At 35.1% G+C, this 19166-nt stretch overlaps 1 protein-coding gene across 1 annotated transcript in view; it reads left to right on the forward strand.

Annotated features, from left to right (window-relative positions):
* Rpn10 (regulatory particle non-ATPase 10) overlaps positions 1 to 19166 on the forward strand; it is a 245566-nt gene that overhangs the window by 125693 nt on the left and 100707 nt on the right. Inside the window, exon 7 of the mRNA XM_090392358.1 lies at positions 10765 to 10921. Within this exon, the coding sequence (XP_090248484.1) occupies positions 10765 to 10921 (157 nt within the window). The remainder of the gene's footprint in view (positions 1 to 10764; positions 10922 to 19166) is intronic.

A 19166-nucleotide genomic window follows, 5' to 3' on the forward strand; every position in this document is an offset into this window, starting at 1 on the left:
AAAATAATCCATCGCAGCAAGTTTAAATACGAAAGACTATTCAAAGAATCTTCAGCAGCTCTAAAAAACGTTCCTAGCCTCAACAAATTTGGGTGCATGAAACTGCCCCAAATTTGGGAGACTTTCATTTTGAGAACTTCAGCCCAACTGCCAAGACTACCAAATTAGCCCGCAAGAGGGCACCATTAGGACTTTAGGAACAAAATTAGTTCTTATTTTCTTCCTCATTTGCTTTGTTAGTTCCTTAGTGCACATACCATATCTTTATGTTCCCGAAGATGGCAATGTGACATTGCCGAAATATAGAAGTGATTCATTAAAGTTATCTTTACTTAATTTACTTTATATGCGTTGTCAATTCCGTAAATTAATTACCAGTTATGCCCTTTTTAAAAATTAACATTAGAAGTGAATTGTTCCAATTTTTTGGAATTTTTCTCTGTTTTAGGCATTTATCGAAGAGTTTACTCAACTGTGTGCTGACAGGACTTCCTCCCAGTTTTAAGAAGTCTACCATAATTCCATCTTCTCCTGGGGCCTTTTCATTCTTCATTTCCCGCAGTGCCATTTCCACTTTGTCCCAGTCTTTGTCTTCATAGAGTTCAGTATAAAATTCCTGAATTCTTTTGATTATTGCATCTCTATTTATTATCAGTTCACCATTTTTTCCTCTTACAGCAGCTATTTCCTTTGTTCCAACTGATAATGTTCGTCTTAGGACCTTCATATTACTATTGTTTTCTATTGTTTCTTTAATTTTCCTAGTATTATACGATCCAAGTTCATGTTTCATAGTTACACATAGTTTTACAAATTACCGTATATTCTATTTTATTGGTGTCATTCAAATCTCTTTTCACATCTCTTCTTTTCTTCATCAGAATCTACGGTTTCCTGTCTTAGTTTTTCCTCTCCTTGGTGCCTTTTTACACCTCCTATTTCTAGTGCACAATTCAAAATAGATTTTGTTAATATTTCATTAGCATCATCGATGGTAGTAGCTGTGTTTAACTTTTTTAGTTCATTTTTGAGTGATTCTCTATATCAGCTTTTATTGTGGTAGAGGTTTTGTAGATTCACTAAATTAGACTTTTTTCTTATGAGCTTATTCCGTTCCCATTTTTTATTGATCCATACATTTGCCCTTACTAGTCTGTGGTCACTTCCTGTGTTAAATCTGTTAAGCACTTTGGTATTATTTATTGTATATCTTCTGTTGGAGAGGATGAAGTCTATTTCATTGTAAGTTTGTCCGTTTGGGCTTCTTTTTTTTGGTTGATTTTCTTCTTGAAAAAGCTGTTCATAATAAAGAGGTTATTTTCTTCTGCAAATTCAATAAGTCTTGCTCCTCTTTCATTCCTCTGTCCAAATCCAAATTTACCGATGGAGTTCAGATGGTCATCTCTTCCAATTTTGGCATTAAAATCACCCATTATAATTATGTAGAATTATTGAATGTGGATTCTAATGTTTCATAGAAGTTTTCTATCTCTTCATCTGGATGGTCCATAGTTGGGGCATATACTTGCATAATTTTCAGTTGGTATCTTTTATTTATGAAGAGACTTAGTTCAGCTATTCTTGATGTTATTTTATTTACAAACAGGGCATTGTCCTTGATTGTTTTATTTATTAGGAATCCTACACCACCAGTTGAGTTTCTGTCACATTCACAGTGGTAGAGTAAATGTCCATCTTTTAATCGCATGAGAGTTTCTTCTTTCCTTCTTATCTCTGAATGTCCCACAACGTCCCATTTTATATGTTCCAATTCCTTCATCAGTTTTTCCAATCTATCATCATCCCGTAGAGATCTGCAGTTATATGTTCCTACTAATATCCTTCTATCTTTGTGCACTGTAGGTGGACTCATTGTAGCTAGTGGAGACTGTAGCATATTTACCGACTTAGACCCTCTGCCTAAGTCCAGGATGCATCCCTTTTTATGCTGGGCGATGGACGAGTCAATATGTCATTTTCCTATTTTATTCATTCATTCATGGGGAGATATTTGGCCTTATAGCACCATGCTGGCCGGATGGTTTGGTGCCTCACAATAGTGCATAAGATGAAATGACAAGCAAAATAGGAAAGATTCACCCCTAGCCCTTGAATACTCGAATAGCATTGGGGGTAAGGAGTAAGAAGTGAAGGAAGAGGAGGGACCAGTCTACAGATAATATAACAGATGTATATTACATGAAGTAAGGCATGGTCCAGCATCAGGTACCTTGGGTTTGCCATGCCCGTACTCACTAAAGTGAGTCCTTGAGACCTGCTAGAAATCTAATTATACCTAAATAACATTTCAGATATAACATGTTTAGAAAATGCATATTTTTATATATTTTCTAAGCATGTTATATCTTAAATATCGTTATTTAGGTATAATTAGATTTCTGGCACATTCTGACCCTAAGTAATACTTAGGATCAGAATCTCCTAGACTTTAGGTAAGAATAGGTCATGCATATAGAATCCATTTCTTGGGAGCTCTGTGCATTGTGAGTGCAACTTCAGATTAGTGAATATAGTGCTGTTGTTTGTTAAAGTCTCATCTCAACTGAACAACCTGTTTGTTCAAAATAGGAAAAATGATACATGCATGGGACTTGGTAAATACCAAGTAAATATGAAGGAGAGAATTTATCCTTGGTGGTAGACAGGAAATTGGACATTTTGTTGTTGAAAGGAAAATGTTTCTTTCAACTTTTTCGTATGTTAAACCCATTTAATTGCATAACAGATTGTGGAATTCTTGTAACAGTGAAGTAGGAGAGCAAATGGTATAAACTCTATTAAAGTCTTGACATTGCATCTTGTCAGGAAGTATCTGAGTTTCTCATCCTGAAATTGGAGTTTTCCGTTCAAATTAATTCTTGGCAGTGCCGTATTTTTTTGGAAAGAATGATGAGTAGCATCATATTATATGCATCTACCAGTCAAGTATGTTTCCAGGAGACATGTGGTCAGAGTGCTGTTGTAGGTATGGCTAAACGTGATGTCTATTAAAAACACAGGCTACTAGCATTCTTCTTTTCCATACTGAAGTTGATATGCAGACTAGTGTTTTTAATTTGCTGTAAAATGTAGATCAGAGTATAAAAAACATGTTACATAGTAATGATTTACTGAAATTCGCTACTGTTAATTCATATTGAAAATAACAGTACATCATCATTGTGCAATAAACAAGGGATTTAAACAAGATTGAATACAAGGTAAATGCAACAAATGGTTAACCAGTAAAAGCAAGTGCCTTAGACTTGCTTAGCTATACAGCTTCTGTGCATCATTCCCTCCCACTGACTGAAGTCACATTTTCCTCTCATCTTTAAATAAAGCAAGCGCTCTCGATCAAATCCTTAATGAAATTGAATAGTTATGATCTGCAGACACGTTCAGTGGATTCTGGACTTAAAATTCTACACCAAAGGATACCACAATACAAGGTGGTATCAAAAAGTTTCAAGACTAGTTTTGTAACACGCCAACCAATGGTCAGTGTGCCAAAAGACATTGTCCTGTGTACATCGGGAGCTGTGCAACTGGTGCTATTCTTACCACGTGCATTACCACTTCTGCGATTTCATCATGGACAGCAAGTTGGAACAAAGAGCGAATATGAAATTAGGCAAAATCCGCCACAGAGACGTTTGACATGATTCAGCAAGTTTACGCCGATGCTGCAATGAGTCGTTCTAGGTGTTTTGAGTGGCACGTGCTCTTCAAGAGCGGAAGAACATTACTGGAAGACAAGAGATCAGGAAGGCCTTCAATGAGCTCAACCCCCCCCCCCCCCCCCCCCCCCCCGAAAATGTCGAAACCATTCAGCAACTTGTGAGTGAGGATCGTCAGAGAATACTCCATAACATTGCTGCCATTCTCGGTGTGTCATATGGAACAGTCCAGGCAATCCTCACGTGTGATTTGAACATGCAGCCGTGTTGTTGCCAAGTTTCTTCCCCAGGCTGCTGACCTAGGAGCAGAAGGAACACCGCATCGAAGTCTGCCAAGAACTCCGTCAACGTGCTGTGAATGACCTGTACTTCATGTCGAGGATCATTACCGGTGACTTGGGTGTACGGGTACGACTCTGAGACGAAGCAACAGTTTTCACAGTGGAAGAGCCCATCATCTCCACAACTGAAAAAGGCGAGGCAGGTCCGCAGCTCGACCAAGTGCATTCTCATCGTTTTTTTCGACATTCTTGGCATTGTGCATTGAGAATTCGCTATTGATGGTCTGGCCTCCAGGGGCAAGACCGTCAATAGCGAGTTCTACTGCCAGGTTTTAAGGTGTCTGAGGGAGGACATTTGGCAGAAGCAACCGGATCTGTGGCACACAAAAAACTGAATGCTTCACGACGCGAATCGCAGAAGGTGCTTGACACGCTTCAAAAAGAAGACTTCCAGGATACAATCCAGAAGTGGCAGGAATGCTGGGAGCACTGTATTGCTATGCAAGGGTACTATTTTGAAGGTGATAGTGTGTAAACGTAGATAAATTAAGTAATTTCTCGTAAACAGAGCTAGTCTCAACATTTTGATGACAACTGAGCTCTCCTCACATGTAAGTTTCTTGCCGGAAACAACATGATCTCACTTCCGCACCCACCCTACTTGCCAGATTTGGCTTTTGCAGACTTCGCCCTTTTCCCAAAGATGAAGATCCAGCTCAAAGGTCGCTGTTTTGACACCATCGCGGAGATCCAGCAGGAAGCGCCGAAGATGCTTGACATGATTCGAAAAGAAGACTTCCAGGACACATTCCAGAAGTGGCAGGAACGCTGGGAGCACTGTATTGCTATGTAAGGGCTATTTTGAAGGCGATAGTGTGTAAACGTAGATAAAGTAACTTCTCATAAACAGAGCTAGTCTCCAAACCTTTTGATACCACCTTAGAATGCAGAGTTCCTATCCCATACATCTATTGAAATTTGTTGGGTAATTTCAGTTAAGGGAAAAAATTTTCTCTCTCTTTCAAGTACATAAGCCAAAACCAGGTTTGAATTGAAAGTGCATTAAAGTCAACTCTCATTCTAGTTAATTCACAGGAACCAGAGGAATAATTTGTTACAATGGTTTGTAGGTAATTTCCTTTAACATAACACTGTATCTGTAGGGCTTTGATCTGGGCTTTTTTAGTAATTTGTTAATAGTAAGCAGGTTTGTGATAGTGTCTTTTGATTCTCATTAGACTTGCTTACCTATATAGCCTCTGTGCATCATTCCCCTCAAGACTGGAGTCACATTTTCCTCTCATCTCTAAATAAAGCAAGAGCTCTCAATCAAATCCTTAATGAAATCAAATAGTTATAATTTGCAGACACAAAAGTACAACTGCTCAATAGAATCCATTGTATAATAATGCAAAGTTGGAGCTACTGTGTAGTTTCATGAACACAGTGGTATACTGACAACCAAATTCTATCTCATGTGGCATCAACTGCTGTTTTATACTTTTGCTGTCTCTATCTATCCAATCACTTGTTTCTTGTGTATGGGGATGATATAATTTTTATTTTAAATGGTAAACAGTTATAAGAGCAGACTTATTTTGTGTATTAGCATAGAGCATAGGAGAGCAATTTGGGTTTGTTAAACCATTTCTAGGTTCATGATTACTTGATAAGTTTTCCTGTTTTCATTGATTTAATTTTTGAAAAGGAATTAAAATTTTTTTACTTGCTATCATTGGGGTATTTTTATTCACTGAATGATTCACAATAGTATTAATTCAGTGTGCTTTGGGTCAGTAGTTTTCATGTTAATATCTGAAAGATATTAACATGAAAGCCAGACTTCGGGTTTTAAAGGAGAGGAATATAAAGCATGTTGCTTAAAATGTTCCATATAAAAGTTGGCAATGGGGGGGGTAATGGCGAGCCCATGGCTGTGCCTTCTTTTTGTAGGTAGAAAGCATTTTGCCATACGAAATAACCAGAACGTGATACATGTGCAAAGAGCGCCTTGATATCTGGAGGGAATTTCTTCTGTAAAAGGATTGTGTCATTGATTGGGACATTCGTAAAGAGGGCAGAGATGTCAAAACTGACTAATAAATCATCATTTTCTAATGTAATGTCTTTGATAATGTTTATGAAGTGTTGTGTGTTTCTGATATAGGAGGGGGAATGACCTACCAACTCCTTGAGTGTTGCCGCTAATTTCTTGGCTAAGTGATAATTCAGGCTATCTATCCCTTCGACTGTTGGCCAGAGTGGTGTGTTTTGTTTGTGTATTTTCGGTAGGTCGTAAATTCTTGGGGAATAAGTGGATTGCGGAAATAGTTTTTTGACCGTATCTTCGGGCTATGTGGTAATTGATTTAAGTAGTTTCTCTGTTTTCTTTTTTATTCTATTGGTTTGGTTGTAGTTAACGAGTTGGTATGTATTATTGTCCGAGACTAGCAGATTCATTTTTTCTAAATAAGTGGTTCGGTTTAAAATAACAGTGGTACTTCTTTTTTACGATATTCGGATTTGATTTTAATGATTTCACCAGTATTAATTCGTGTTTCTTTAAGTTGCTTGATATTTTGTTATGATTTAAAATGTTGGCGGTTTCTGAAAGAAAACTATCTTTAAGAAAGAATGTTTATTCATGTTATCATAAATAGAATTTAGCTTGATGTAGTTTCTAAATAATTAATTTTTTTTTTTTTTCACTAGAGGTCATGCCAGTAGAATAAACCTGTGATCAAATCATTGTTTCTCTAGCTTAATGTATGTAATGTAACTCAGCTTATCCTGTATATTTGTTTATGCTCCAGACGACGATCTTAATATGAAGATCGAAACGTCGGGAAATTAAAAGAGTTATTTATAACATGGTTGTAAAGTCCATAATTTTTAAAATGAATGCTGATCACCGTGCAACACTAAAAGAAAGGATTATGTCAGTATACTTGAGAAACAGCTGAGAAGGATTCTGGAAGAGAAGCTTGGTGAAAAACAAGCTTAATTCAGGCCAAATAGAGGCTGTCAGGATCAGATTTTCACTTTAAGACCAATAGTTGAGAAATCATGGCAATATAACAAAGATCTGTATTTAAGTTTTGTAGACCTGTAAAAGCATATAATAAAGGAGCCAAGAGAGAAGCTATTCAAAATGCTTCAGTTGGATGGTGTTGATGGAGCATTATATCAAGCAATACTTAGTCATTATTTGAGTTGTAAGTCAACAGTTAGAATTGAAGGAAGTACAGGAAGATAGTTTGATGTTAAATCTGGTGTCAGACAAGGATGTACATCCCTCTATTATTTATTATCTATATGGATCACATTATGAAGGAAAGTGGTATTAAACCTGATATCAAAATTGGAGATGGTAATTTCAGCCTCTTTACTTTATGCAGATGATGTTATACTTGTAAATAAATCCAGTACAAGTCTGAAAGATTACCTGATTAAATTGAATAACTATTGTAATCGATTTGGTATGAAAATCAGCAATAACAAGACAAAGACATTGAAAATATTAATTGCATCGTGAATGGAGAATAATAGAACAAGTAAAACCTTTCACCTACTTAGGCTCACTTTGTAGTGAAGGTGGTAAATTAAATATGGAAATAGTCAACAGAATCAACAAAGCTGGTATGGTAGGAAGTCAACTGAATGAATTTCAGTCTGTTTGACCAAGTGGTTAGCTTATCCGCTCTCCAGCAAAAAGGCTGCGGGTTCGAATCCTGCCGTGGGCATGGATGTTTGTGATTGTCTGTGAAAATACTAGTGGTGGTGGTGGTGGATTGTAGATGATGATTGTAGTTGCAGTTCGTTGTAGTTGATGAATTGAGTGGTGGAGGCAGAGAGTTGTATAAGTGCCCTCTTCTCAATGAGTCATTGAACTTCCTGGAGGTGTCATGTAATAATAATAACTTGATAATTGAATAAACACTAAATTATCTGTATACAAGACAGTGTTCAAACCAGTTTTAACTTATGGATCTGAGAGCCGGGTTAGAAGTAAAACACTTGACCAAAGACTAGAGACTACAGATATGAGAGTCCTGAGAAAGATTAAGGGTGTGAATAGATGGCATGAATGGCAATAACATATTAAAAATGAGGATATTAGGAAAGAACTTGACATTGTTAGCATCCAGAAAAGTGTTAGCCGAGCTAATCTCAGATGGTATGGTCATTTAAACAGAATGGGAGAGGAAAGATTAGTAGAACAAATGTTCTCTGCCAGGTTGGCAGGAAAAAAGACCCAGAGGAAGACCAAGATATAGGTGGATTGATATGGTAGAAAGTGCCTTAGAAGATAGAAATATAAGATCTGACAGTGTTGGACAGGTAACAGATTGATTTGGAGGAAAATTGTAGATAGGAAGTTAGTACCACACACAAAAAAAAATTTACATCATTACTATCATATTGAAATTAATGTAAAAATGCTTTTAAAAAGAAACAGCATGGAGCTGTAGAACTCACTTGTCTTCTAGAAGAAAAAAATTAATGAACTTAAATGAGAATCACATGTATATTCATTGACAAAATTTGAGGACAACATTGATTTAATTTAGCTAAGAAGGCATATAGTAAAGTTATCTGCACACAGAAAAGTCAGAATTTCAATTTATTCCTTTATATTGGTACGTTGATGGAAGCTGGTTTAGAGTCAACTTTTCATATAATGTACAATTTCTACTACTAATTTGGAATATTTTTATTATTTTTGTAACTTCCACAGAGTTAATAGTCTCATTGTGGGAGGCTCTCAACCAGCATGTCTATCATAATGTACTTTGAACGTTACATTACTTGCTTACTTTTAAGGTTACATGGTGGTCAGCATTCATAGTGAAGAATTTATGGAGACAGAAACATGTGTTGGAATAATTACTTGAAAATAATATTTTAAGTTTCGTACCTCTGAATTGAGATCATCATCAGGAAAACATACATATATACAGGACACAAGCTATATGCCACTACACAAAAGGATGATGATCTAAATGCTTTATTAATCATTTTCTTTCTTTCAAACCAGGTTTTGGTGCGGTGTAGCAAAATTATTTCAGGTGGCAAAATAATTTTTACCTACAAAAAGAAGTAATGCTTTGTTAATCATTAGCCTAGCTTTACCTCCAGGGAAAAAAAAAACAAAATAAACTTTAAATTAAAAAAAATATATTACTAAACAAAATTAATTCACAAAATAAAATAAGCTTTTCACACATATCAGTACAATAATATACTGATGATAAACAAAAAAGGAAAAAGGTTTTATAGCAGAACTACACTAAATAATTTCTAAAATCCTCTCATATTAAGGTTTCTTTGGTTTAGTGTTCTCAATGCTATATGGATTTCAGATGGGTCCTCCTGATTCTTGGAATTATTAATCCATCATTCTTGTTTAGATTTCAATGATGTTTCAACATTTCACAGGCTTCTTTGAACTTTCTTTCAAACCAGGTTTTGGTGCGGTATAGCAAAATTATTTCAAGTGGCAAAATAATTTTTACCTACAAAAAGAAGGCAGGGCCATAGTCCCCCCCCCCCAACATGTAACTTTTACATTTAAACTTTAAGCTAGATTCACCAAGCCTGCTGAATCTAGCTTAAAAAGTGAAACTAGCTTAATTAGTGAAAAGCTATCTTGCTTTTCATTTGTCAGACCATATGATTATTTTTTTGTAGGAGATCCTTACAAATTATGCTTACAACAAGATGCTACTCGTTGGCTACAAATTAATCATCAGTCAGTTTGTGTGATTGCAACACACATCACCCAAGATCAGACTGGTTATAAACTTGCCGGAAAGGGACAGAAGAGTAATGAACAGAGTTGTGTATTTCTTTCATGCATCATTAAATTCTCTGACTTGTTTGTTATAATTGGGCAGTATTGAAAATAAATTAAAAATTCCAAGAAATTAAATTATATTCTTGTTTTTAATCCTCTATCGAAGCATAAGCGAACAAAGTTTGCGCTTGAAGTATCTTCACGACTGGGTTACTTTTTTTTATAGAGGCTATTGACTTCACATCATTTGTCATAGTATTTCATAATGCAGAGCACATACCCTTTCGGGCATGTTTTACATTAAATAAATCAATACTTTAAAATAAATATAAAGGAATATATGAAAGAAATGGGATACTAAGAAAAGATAAAAAAACAAAATAGAAAATGGAATAGTATATGAAATTTTCAGATTTTATGCTGACCTATCCATAACAAATATTTGAGCTGCAGTTTTAACAGGACATCATCATTCAAGAAGTCTTAATATTAATGCTGTCATAAATTCTTATCATGCACTTTATTGCTAGTTTCAGCTTGTCAGATTAACTTGATATGATTTGACTGAGTCTTTTTTTTATTATTTATGAATCTAAATGTATAGTTTTACATAATTTGTGCAGCAAAATTATAAATGCATACATCCACCTGCTTATCTACTGGTTTTTCCCCTTGGTAATATCCATGTGATGTTTTGCTGCATCTCTACTTTTCCTTTTAATTCCAAATTTGTTAGCTGTTGAAAGTGGCAATCCTGATGTCTCCAAAGATGTCATACTATAGGCTCTTCAAATAATTTTTGATATGAGCTATATATAAAGCATTGTCAAGTGTCTAGTAGTGGATAGCTGTTAAGTGTTTTTTTTTTCAGTCAGAAAACTTTAGTTAATGCTGTATTGGATATTTTGGATATTAAATAATGTCATACAAAATAACTATATGCATTAATTCACTTTCATTTATAATGAATATGAAGTAAAATTTTTATCTTTATTTTTTAAAAAAGGTCTCATCTAGTAACTGTTCCCCCAGGCCCACATTTATCAGATGCACTTGTTAGTTCACCAGTAGTCCAAGGAGAAGATGGTGTAGGTGGAGTAGGATTGGGAGGAATGGGCTTTGAATTTGGAGTAGATCCCAATGAAGATCCTGAATTGGCTCTCGTATGTGTAGTTCCAATTTTATTGATTTCTTTATATACTGTATATTTTCATTATATCACAGTAAGTATTGTTAGCTTTGATCTCCTATTCTTTCTTGGCAGTTGTCTTTTGCTACTGGTAATTTATATAGTAGGTAACAGTCATTGCTGATTTTTGTCAATTACATAACATCAATCCAAAAAACATAGTTTTTTTTTTTTAATGTCAGCTTAGTCCATGAAAAGTGGTTGAAAACTGTGGTATGGTTGAGAGTAACTTTAGAGATAAGGTAGAAACCCAGAGGTCAAACTAAACTATCCAGTTCATGCCATCACCAAACAAGCTCGAAGATAAGGAATGATATATATTTTATTACATTTTTTTTCCCCTGTTCATTTTAATTTCAACAATCTCCTGTAAGTTTGCAGAACTAGAATAAGTTTTACAAGAATTCAGGAATGACTTCATCTTAGGAGCACATGGAGAAAAATTTGTAGAAAATGTTTTAAATAAGCTGGATTTTAGAATTGCAGAGGAATTTCACTGCCGACCATTCATACCACCTAAGATTTATACGAGTGTATTTGACAAGAAGCTAAAAAATGGTTGCAGAAGGTTCTAAGGAAGGAAAAAATGTAGGGAAGAGCAAATGCATTCAAGCTAAATGGATTGTCAGGATCATGCTTTTACTTTAAAGCAAAATCACAGAAATATATCAGAGATTTCTATTTGAGTTTTGTAAACTTAAATACAAATTATAGTGTGCAAATGGCATGGTATGTTTGTGTATATCCACACACACATATGATTATGAGGAGAGGTCACTACCTACTATCCAGGTCTACCTACTCACTAATGAGACCTCAAAAAAGGTTGAAACTGGTCTGGGTAGTGACTTCTCCTCATAATGTAAGGCACTATTACATCACCTAGGAGCTGTGTTTTACATTATGAGAAAATATCGAGGATAGTGAGGGAGCTTGCTCCACCTTTGCTTCAAGTTGCCTTGGTGTTGTACTACCAGGTGTTCACTTACGCTTGGATTCGCCGATAGTTCTTCGGCATGAAACTCTTAGATCTCAGAGTTTCGCATACTGGCTGTAAAATAATAAGGGATTTTTATTCCCTTAATTTGAAAACAACTTTTTTTTTTTTTTAATCAATAGATTACATAAATAGTAAATATTATTTATCATAAACTTTTTTTGCCTAGGTATCAAGAACATCCTTAATATGAACTTAATTTCAATAAAGGTGCAAGCAAACAACAGAAAAGTTAAACAGTGCTTGTGTGAAGTCATGAGTTTGAATAGAGCAATATAGTCTGAGTGTAATAAAATTAATGGGAGATAAATGCATTTTAAGGAGTATTATCTTCCATGAAGAGATGAACGTAACCCATCTTTGGCAGTGTGACCGTGCCTTACAGCTCTTCTTACACATTCTCTCCATGAAACTGTTGAATGTGATACAAAAAAAAATAATAACCATATGAATGTTTGGAATTTAAAAATTATATTATTTTTAAAAACATCTAGTTGATTGAAGTAGAATGAGTTGGAAAAGATAAGTTGATTGTTCTTATACTCTTCCTCATCTTTTTCTGCAATTATCTGCAACATGTTTTAACTTTTTATTCAGCTTTTTTTTTTTTTTTTTTTTTTTTTTAAAAATCGAGTTCTTCAACTAAATTTAATATTGTGCAGATTGGGACAAAAAGTTTGGTTCTCATTCTCTTCAGTTTTGTATGCAGTTAGCATGCAATCACATTCCAACTTCATTTGTATTTTTGAGTGACATTCATCTCATGAATGGAAAAGGTTGTCAAGAGCTATCTTGATATTATTATGTAACACCTCTATGGGAGTCCAGGGACTCATCATGAGGGGACACTCTACTCTACTTTGCTAAATACATCACACCCTCTTCACTACTACTTAATTCCCCTACTATGACGCTACTACCATCAATGTTATCCACTGCCCATCATCACCAACAACAGTATTTTTTGTCGGTAAATTGCATCTGTTCTGAAGGCTGATTTGTCTGTATGCAGGATGAAAAAAACTTGAGTTTCCAGGAGAAAAAACCCTGCTACCTCTGTATGAGATAGGCTAACTTATCTTCAATTGAAAAAACCCATATAAGGATTCCCTTCATCATGACAAGAATTGAATTCCGGCTCTTCCAATCGCAAGAGCTCATTGTTCCGCTATTTCAATTGCACTATGGAGGCATTGTTGGATTGTGATGGAGTGGAATTTTATGAACTCCTATCTTATCACAATCTAATATGGATTTCCAAACAAAAAAGGGAAATAAATACAGTAAATTGCCTCTAAGTGTAAAATAAGTATTATGTATATCAAGCATGTTCTGTTATGAAAGGGTAAATAAGTATGTATTTTGTGCCATTCACGAATGTGGCTAATTTAATATTGAAAGTGTAAAACATTAGCAGAGCATTATAAAATAACATGTATAAAAGAATTATAGAATGTAAGCACAAATTCAACAGTTGGGGGGTCCAAAGGTTATGGAGCCGTATGCGAGGGAGCGTCGCCCCCAAGCAAACAACATGCCATCAGCGTACGTGCGATAAGCAGGGGAGAGAATGGATGCCGTGACGTAATAGCACGTGAGAGTTCGCTGGACATCGAATAGGGCGAGAAACGCCGAGAAGAAAAGAGGGAAATATAAGGGTCATGCGACCCTGAAACATGGCCTTTTGTTCCCGGATCTCCTGTGTGTTCGCCTCTTGTGGTGGCGTAGGGTGCCAGTGCCCCGTACTGGAGGGATTTCGATTAAGACAGTCGTGGGTCTCGGCGGCAGTATCTCCGCAGAAAAAAAGCAAGTCCGACTGTCCACAGAAGGCCAGTTTCCTGTCAACCTATGATGTAACAAAGAACTGTAGGGGGGGATAAGTAAACTTTGTTTGTGTTTTACTGAATATGAATGAAAGATTTGTGCCACGTTAATATGTTATGAAAGGGAACATTAATGATATAGGATAAGGTTGTATTGCTATCACTTTAGAAGGATATTGAATTTATTTTTATTGTCTGTCGATGTGTTAAAGTTCGCTTTTATATTGAATGAAATTAAGGATATGTTTAGAGTGAAGAATTGATAAATTATAAAGAGATTGTGAAAGATATGAATGTTATCTTGAGTAGTCTGACAGAGCTACGGAGTTTTAGAATAACCGTGATAATAATACATAAATAATGCATTCTTACTTTAGATAGCTGCTACATAATATGTTATAAGTATAATGGTAGTGTTTGAATGTTTTATGCTTTGTATGGATCTCCCTTAAGATGGGATTTGAATTAATGTTAAGTGTATCTACCTTTGAGAATTAATAAACCGTGCTTTTGATTCTAACAAAGACTTTCTGTGTTTTCTGGAATCCGATGCACCTCTTATAAAATATTAATGCGAACCTATGCGGGATATTAGAAAAGGGTAAATTTTGGCCACATCTACAGATTTGATAGGTATCATTAAGTACTGTCCTGAGATTACCTCTTGGTTGTTAATATTAATAATCTAATAGCGCTAAGTGGCGCAGCGAAACAAATAAATTTCTTGGAGTTTTACGAGGGGTAAATCTCTGACACTGATACGCTGGTACTGCCTCGATCTCGAGGAAATTCCATTGTCCCTCAGAGGTACTACGTGTTACCCGATAGAGTGTATTACAGAGATATAGCACAAAGGTTGAAAATAGTTGTAAATGTAAGAAAGTGACACAACAGCATCTCCATAGCACAATTGAAACTATTATAATAAAAACTATTATTTTCAAAATTCAGCAAGTAATTCCCCCCCCCCCCCCATTTTTTTTTTTCCCTTTTTTTCTCCAGCCTGTTCAGAAGTTTCTTATTGTTCTGTTGATATAATAATCCTTGAATAGCTATCACATCTTAATCTCTGTTGGTTGAATTAAGAATTTTATTAGGAATGAACACAATGTACACATTGGTGAACTGTTTGTAATGGTTGTGGATGCCCTCCTACATTATCCAGTGGCAACAGTGCTTTGTAAAAAATATTTTTAAGTGTAGTATTTTACACGCAAAAATTCTCCATATCTTTTGGGAAATGTGTTTATATAATGAGCAGTTTTTTTTTTTTTTTTCCTCCAAATTATGGGCAACTGAGATTCATCAACTTTTAATAGCCCTTGAGTTTTCCCAGTTATAAACAAGCTACTGGAGATTTCAAATTCAGGATTTAATTTGAAATTTCCATTTTTGTCTAAAAGTGGTATATCCCCCACCAACATTTCTAGGGCTTTTCAGGCATGCTAGAAAGATTCAGAGCCTCTTCATTTTGAAGATACAAAGCAGCAGAATAATTCTGCAGGTTAGTTCAAGATATGGCCTGAATCTGATGGCAGTGAGTATGTCTGCCTGATCATCTGGCCGCATAATCTTGCCATCACTCTTGCTTTATCATGTTTAAATGTAGGTATGTTGGGAGACTGTCAAGACCATGTTATGAGTGACATAACTTAAAGCATCACCTCACATTTATATTTTTCAATACCATAAAAAAAAAAGTTAGTGTCGCTTCAGTTAACAAGACATCCCCTCACAAAATGTTATCATTAAAATCAGTGCCTATTTTAGACCTGTATGCTTAATAAAGAACTTCACTGGCTTATTATTATCCTGAGATCCCATGGGGTTAGTCTCTATCTAGGAGGTCCCATTATCATACACACAGCTCATCATTTTTTTTTTTTACGGGCAACTCCAAGGACTCTGGCAACCCATTTCACTCATTCACTACTCTCCAAGCAGAAAATCTTGTTCTAACACCCTTGCTAATTGCACTCTTACTCAGTTTCCATGGATGGTCCCTAGTTCTTCCATCACCACACCTGTTTTGAAAAATTTCCTCTGCATTGCAAAAAAAACCTGCTTCTCACTCCCTTGTTCACACCCTCCTTATACAGCTTCCAGGGATGACCTCTTGTTCTCCCCTGATCTCTCCCACCATTCTCTGAAAAATCTCTTCAGCATCCTATCATATCGCACCTTAAATGCATTGAGATTCTCTGCAGACACCACACTCTCAGGCAAGGCATCCAATCATTCACAACTCTGCTTGCAAAATATCGAGCATTTAAATATTTTAATGATTCCATTTGGGTACAGTCAAAGATGGCCATTTTTTTCATTGCTTTAAACAGAATTACAGTCTCCCAGATGTTTAGGATAGATATAATCTATTAAGCATAGGTGAATTTCCAGAATAGTCTGTCACTTTTGAATCATACTTTTTTTTTTTAGGTTAACAGTTCTTCTATAGCTAACTGCATGTAGAGTGTAGAGCACTTGCTCTTCTAATCCACTTTGTGCATATTGGTTCATAACTATAAAATTATTTTGTTCTTCTCTCTGTTTCACTGTAGATCTTCCAAACTAGCCATAATATGATAGTTTACACTGGCAATGTATCTTATATCTTTCAGGTAGTGATAATCTGTGAACTTTGTCTTTGGAGAAAGGATAAGGGAAGATACTTTTAATATCGGTTCACAAAAAGTAATTGGTACTGTTTTTCTAATTTTGTCAGATAACACTCCTAAGTATAGGGAACTAATAATGCTTTACAGTGATATAATGGCTCTCCATTAGTTTATTTCCTATTAGGTTTAACCTGTTTATTTTTTAGGATTTGTAACTATTCTTGGTGAAATTTTTAAAAATGCATTATAATTTTTTTTTTTTTTTGGAGTAAAATGTCATTTGATTCAATATCTTTATCTCTGTGCTCTAATGCTTTATTAAGCCTTATATTTGTGCAGGATCACATTACTATGAGTGGGTTTTCTGTATGTAGTATAAGAGAGATAACCATCTATAACTCACGTTTCTTAAAATAATTATTTTAAATTTCTAAAGTAAATTTTATTCTAGTGTTTTGGTTATATAAGCGCATTAGAATCTTCATATAAACCAACATTAAAATTGCTTCCCTTATTTTATTTTATTTTTTTTTCACCTGTTATCAGTACCTGGATGTTGGAAGTTTTAGAGGATTTAAAAATTTTAAAGGATTAAACTAAATTTATTATCAGTACCTGGAATTTATAGATATAGTGCCATTGTAGGCTTTCATATTACAGACACTGGCAGTTCTGTAGCAAATTGAAGAGAATATCAGAATTATATGTTTTGAACCAATTTGGATGAAATGGGTTAGATGAAGACTGGAATCCTAAAATTCCCACAACTGAAAAATGAGAAATTCTTCTGGGAATCTGTGTATGCTTTACAGAACAATCTTAACCTAAACAAGTCATCATCATTAATTTCCTGATATTTACCTTCAAGAGGCATATAGGATAAAATTTCTCTCTTATTCCATATAAGTTTATTAAACTTGTACATTTTTGTCAGATTATGTAACAACTCTCTGACCTCTTCTCATGTATCTCTTTCATCTTCTGGTTAATAGTAATGCTGTGCTCCATGTTGCATACTTCAGGTTGGTAGATTTTAGTAAAGTGAACACTCATTGTTTGAACAATAGTATCTGCTTCAGGCAAAAGCATACCATCTGCATTAGTAAAGTTATTCTTTCACTTTCATTCTTTCTTTTACTGTGTGACCTCTGATACGTACATACTGCTTAAAGTAGTTATCCCTTAAAAACTCGAGAAATTCATTCTCTTTGGTTCCTGATGCTCTCTCTTCATTCCAGTATTTATTACCATAATTGAAATCACCCATAAAGATCACCCTTTTCTTATTAGTTGGATCAATTTGTCTAAATATTTCCATCTTACTGCTTTCCACATTGCCAGGTCTGTAGCAACACCCTGCTAAACATTTCATCCTGTCCACTTCCACTTCTTCGCACCATACTGCTTTAAAACCACTGTCAGTATTTGCTCCTTGCATCTCCACCCTAGGTGGGCACAACTCCTCACCAACATACCAGCCTGCCTTATTTTATTATCTATTTTCATATTTAATTTTTATCTTCTCTAATAAGTGTTCTTAAATGATAGTACCACATGATTAACTTTGTATTATTACTAATTGCCTTTCAACAACTTTCCTCTAATTTAGTCTGTCACTTGTCAGCAGTCCAGTATTGTCATATATTTCTGTTTTATAGGGCACTTCTGACTGCATCAACCCACCTAGATTTGTGCTTCCTCTTGATCTTTTCCTATCCACCTTAACATCAAACATTTGTTTTACTAACCTTTCCTCTTCATTTGAGTGACACCATACACCCTAGATTATCTCTGTTTACACATTCTTGAATGCTGACAGTGTCATATTACTTCCTAATATCTTCAGTTATAATATGATTCAGCCACTGATGCCATCTATTCATTTATGTAATTTTTCTCAGAGCTCATATCGTCTGCATTTATTTATTGTTTTGGGCTAATTTATCTCTTATTCCATATAAATTCATTAAACTTGCTCCCTGCTACACCAGCTATACTTGTCTGGTGTATGTTGCAATCTTCACTAAAAGCTGTGCCTAAATAGCTGAAATATTTTAGTTGTATTATAGATTCTCCTTTATGAAGGCAGTTGAAGTTTTCCATGTTCCTACTTGTTTTCTTAGTTTAGTTCTTTTTATTGATGATTTCAAGCGAAATTTGTTACAGCTGTTATTCAGTTTATTTAATGAATCCTGGAGAGTTGCACTGGATTTGTTTAGAAGTACAGTGAGACCCCATTTAACACTACCCATTCAATACTGTTTCATTATAGTGCTCTTTTTCAAGAGCACTATAATGAAATGATCAGTAAAATAGTTTTCATTGATCATTTGCAGAGCTCACCATCTTCAAGCGATAACACTAGATAATGGTATACAATTCCCTGAATTCTCTGATTCATAATTCAAAGAATTCTCTGGTTTCAAGCAATAATACTGAATATACAGATGGCTTAGTAATTTGATGCACTTGGTACAAAATAAACACATTCAGTCATTAAGTGCATATTATTATTATCTGAGACCTCCAGTGAGTCAAGGACTCATCGAGGGAGGCTGTAAATTACCCAACCCAGCTATCATACCTTCCTTTGAATTCATTTACACTAGATGCACTCACTACCTGTAAGGGCAAATTATTCCACTCACTCACTGCTCTCTGGGAGAAAAACCTAACTCTTAATCATTTCTTGACTGAGAACAACCTTAACTTCCATGGATGCCCCCGTGTTCTCTCTTCGCCTTCCATATAATGAAAAATTTTATCATTTGAAATGCTATAACA

Source organism: Typopeltis vanoorti, chromosome 5 (genome assembly GCF_054136105.1).
Source record: "Typopeltis vanoorti isolate ZY-2024b chromosome 5, IOZ_Tvanoo_1.0, whole genome shotgun sequence".
NCBI lineage: Eukaryota > Metazoa > Arthropoda > Arachnida > Uropygi > Thelyphonidae > Typopeltis > Typopeltis vanoorti.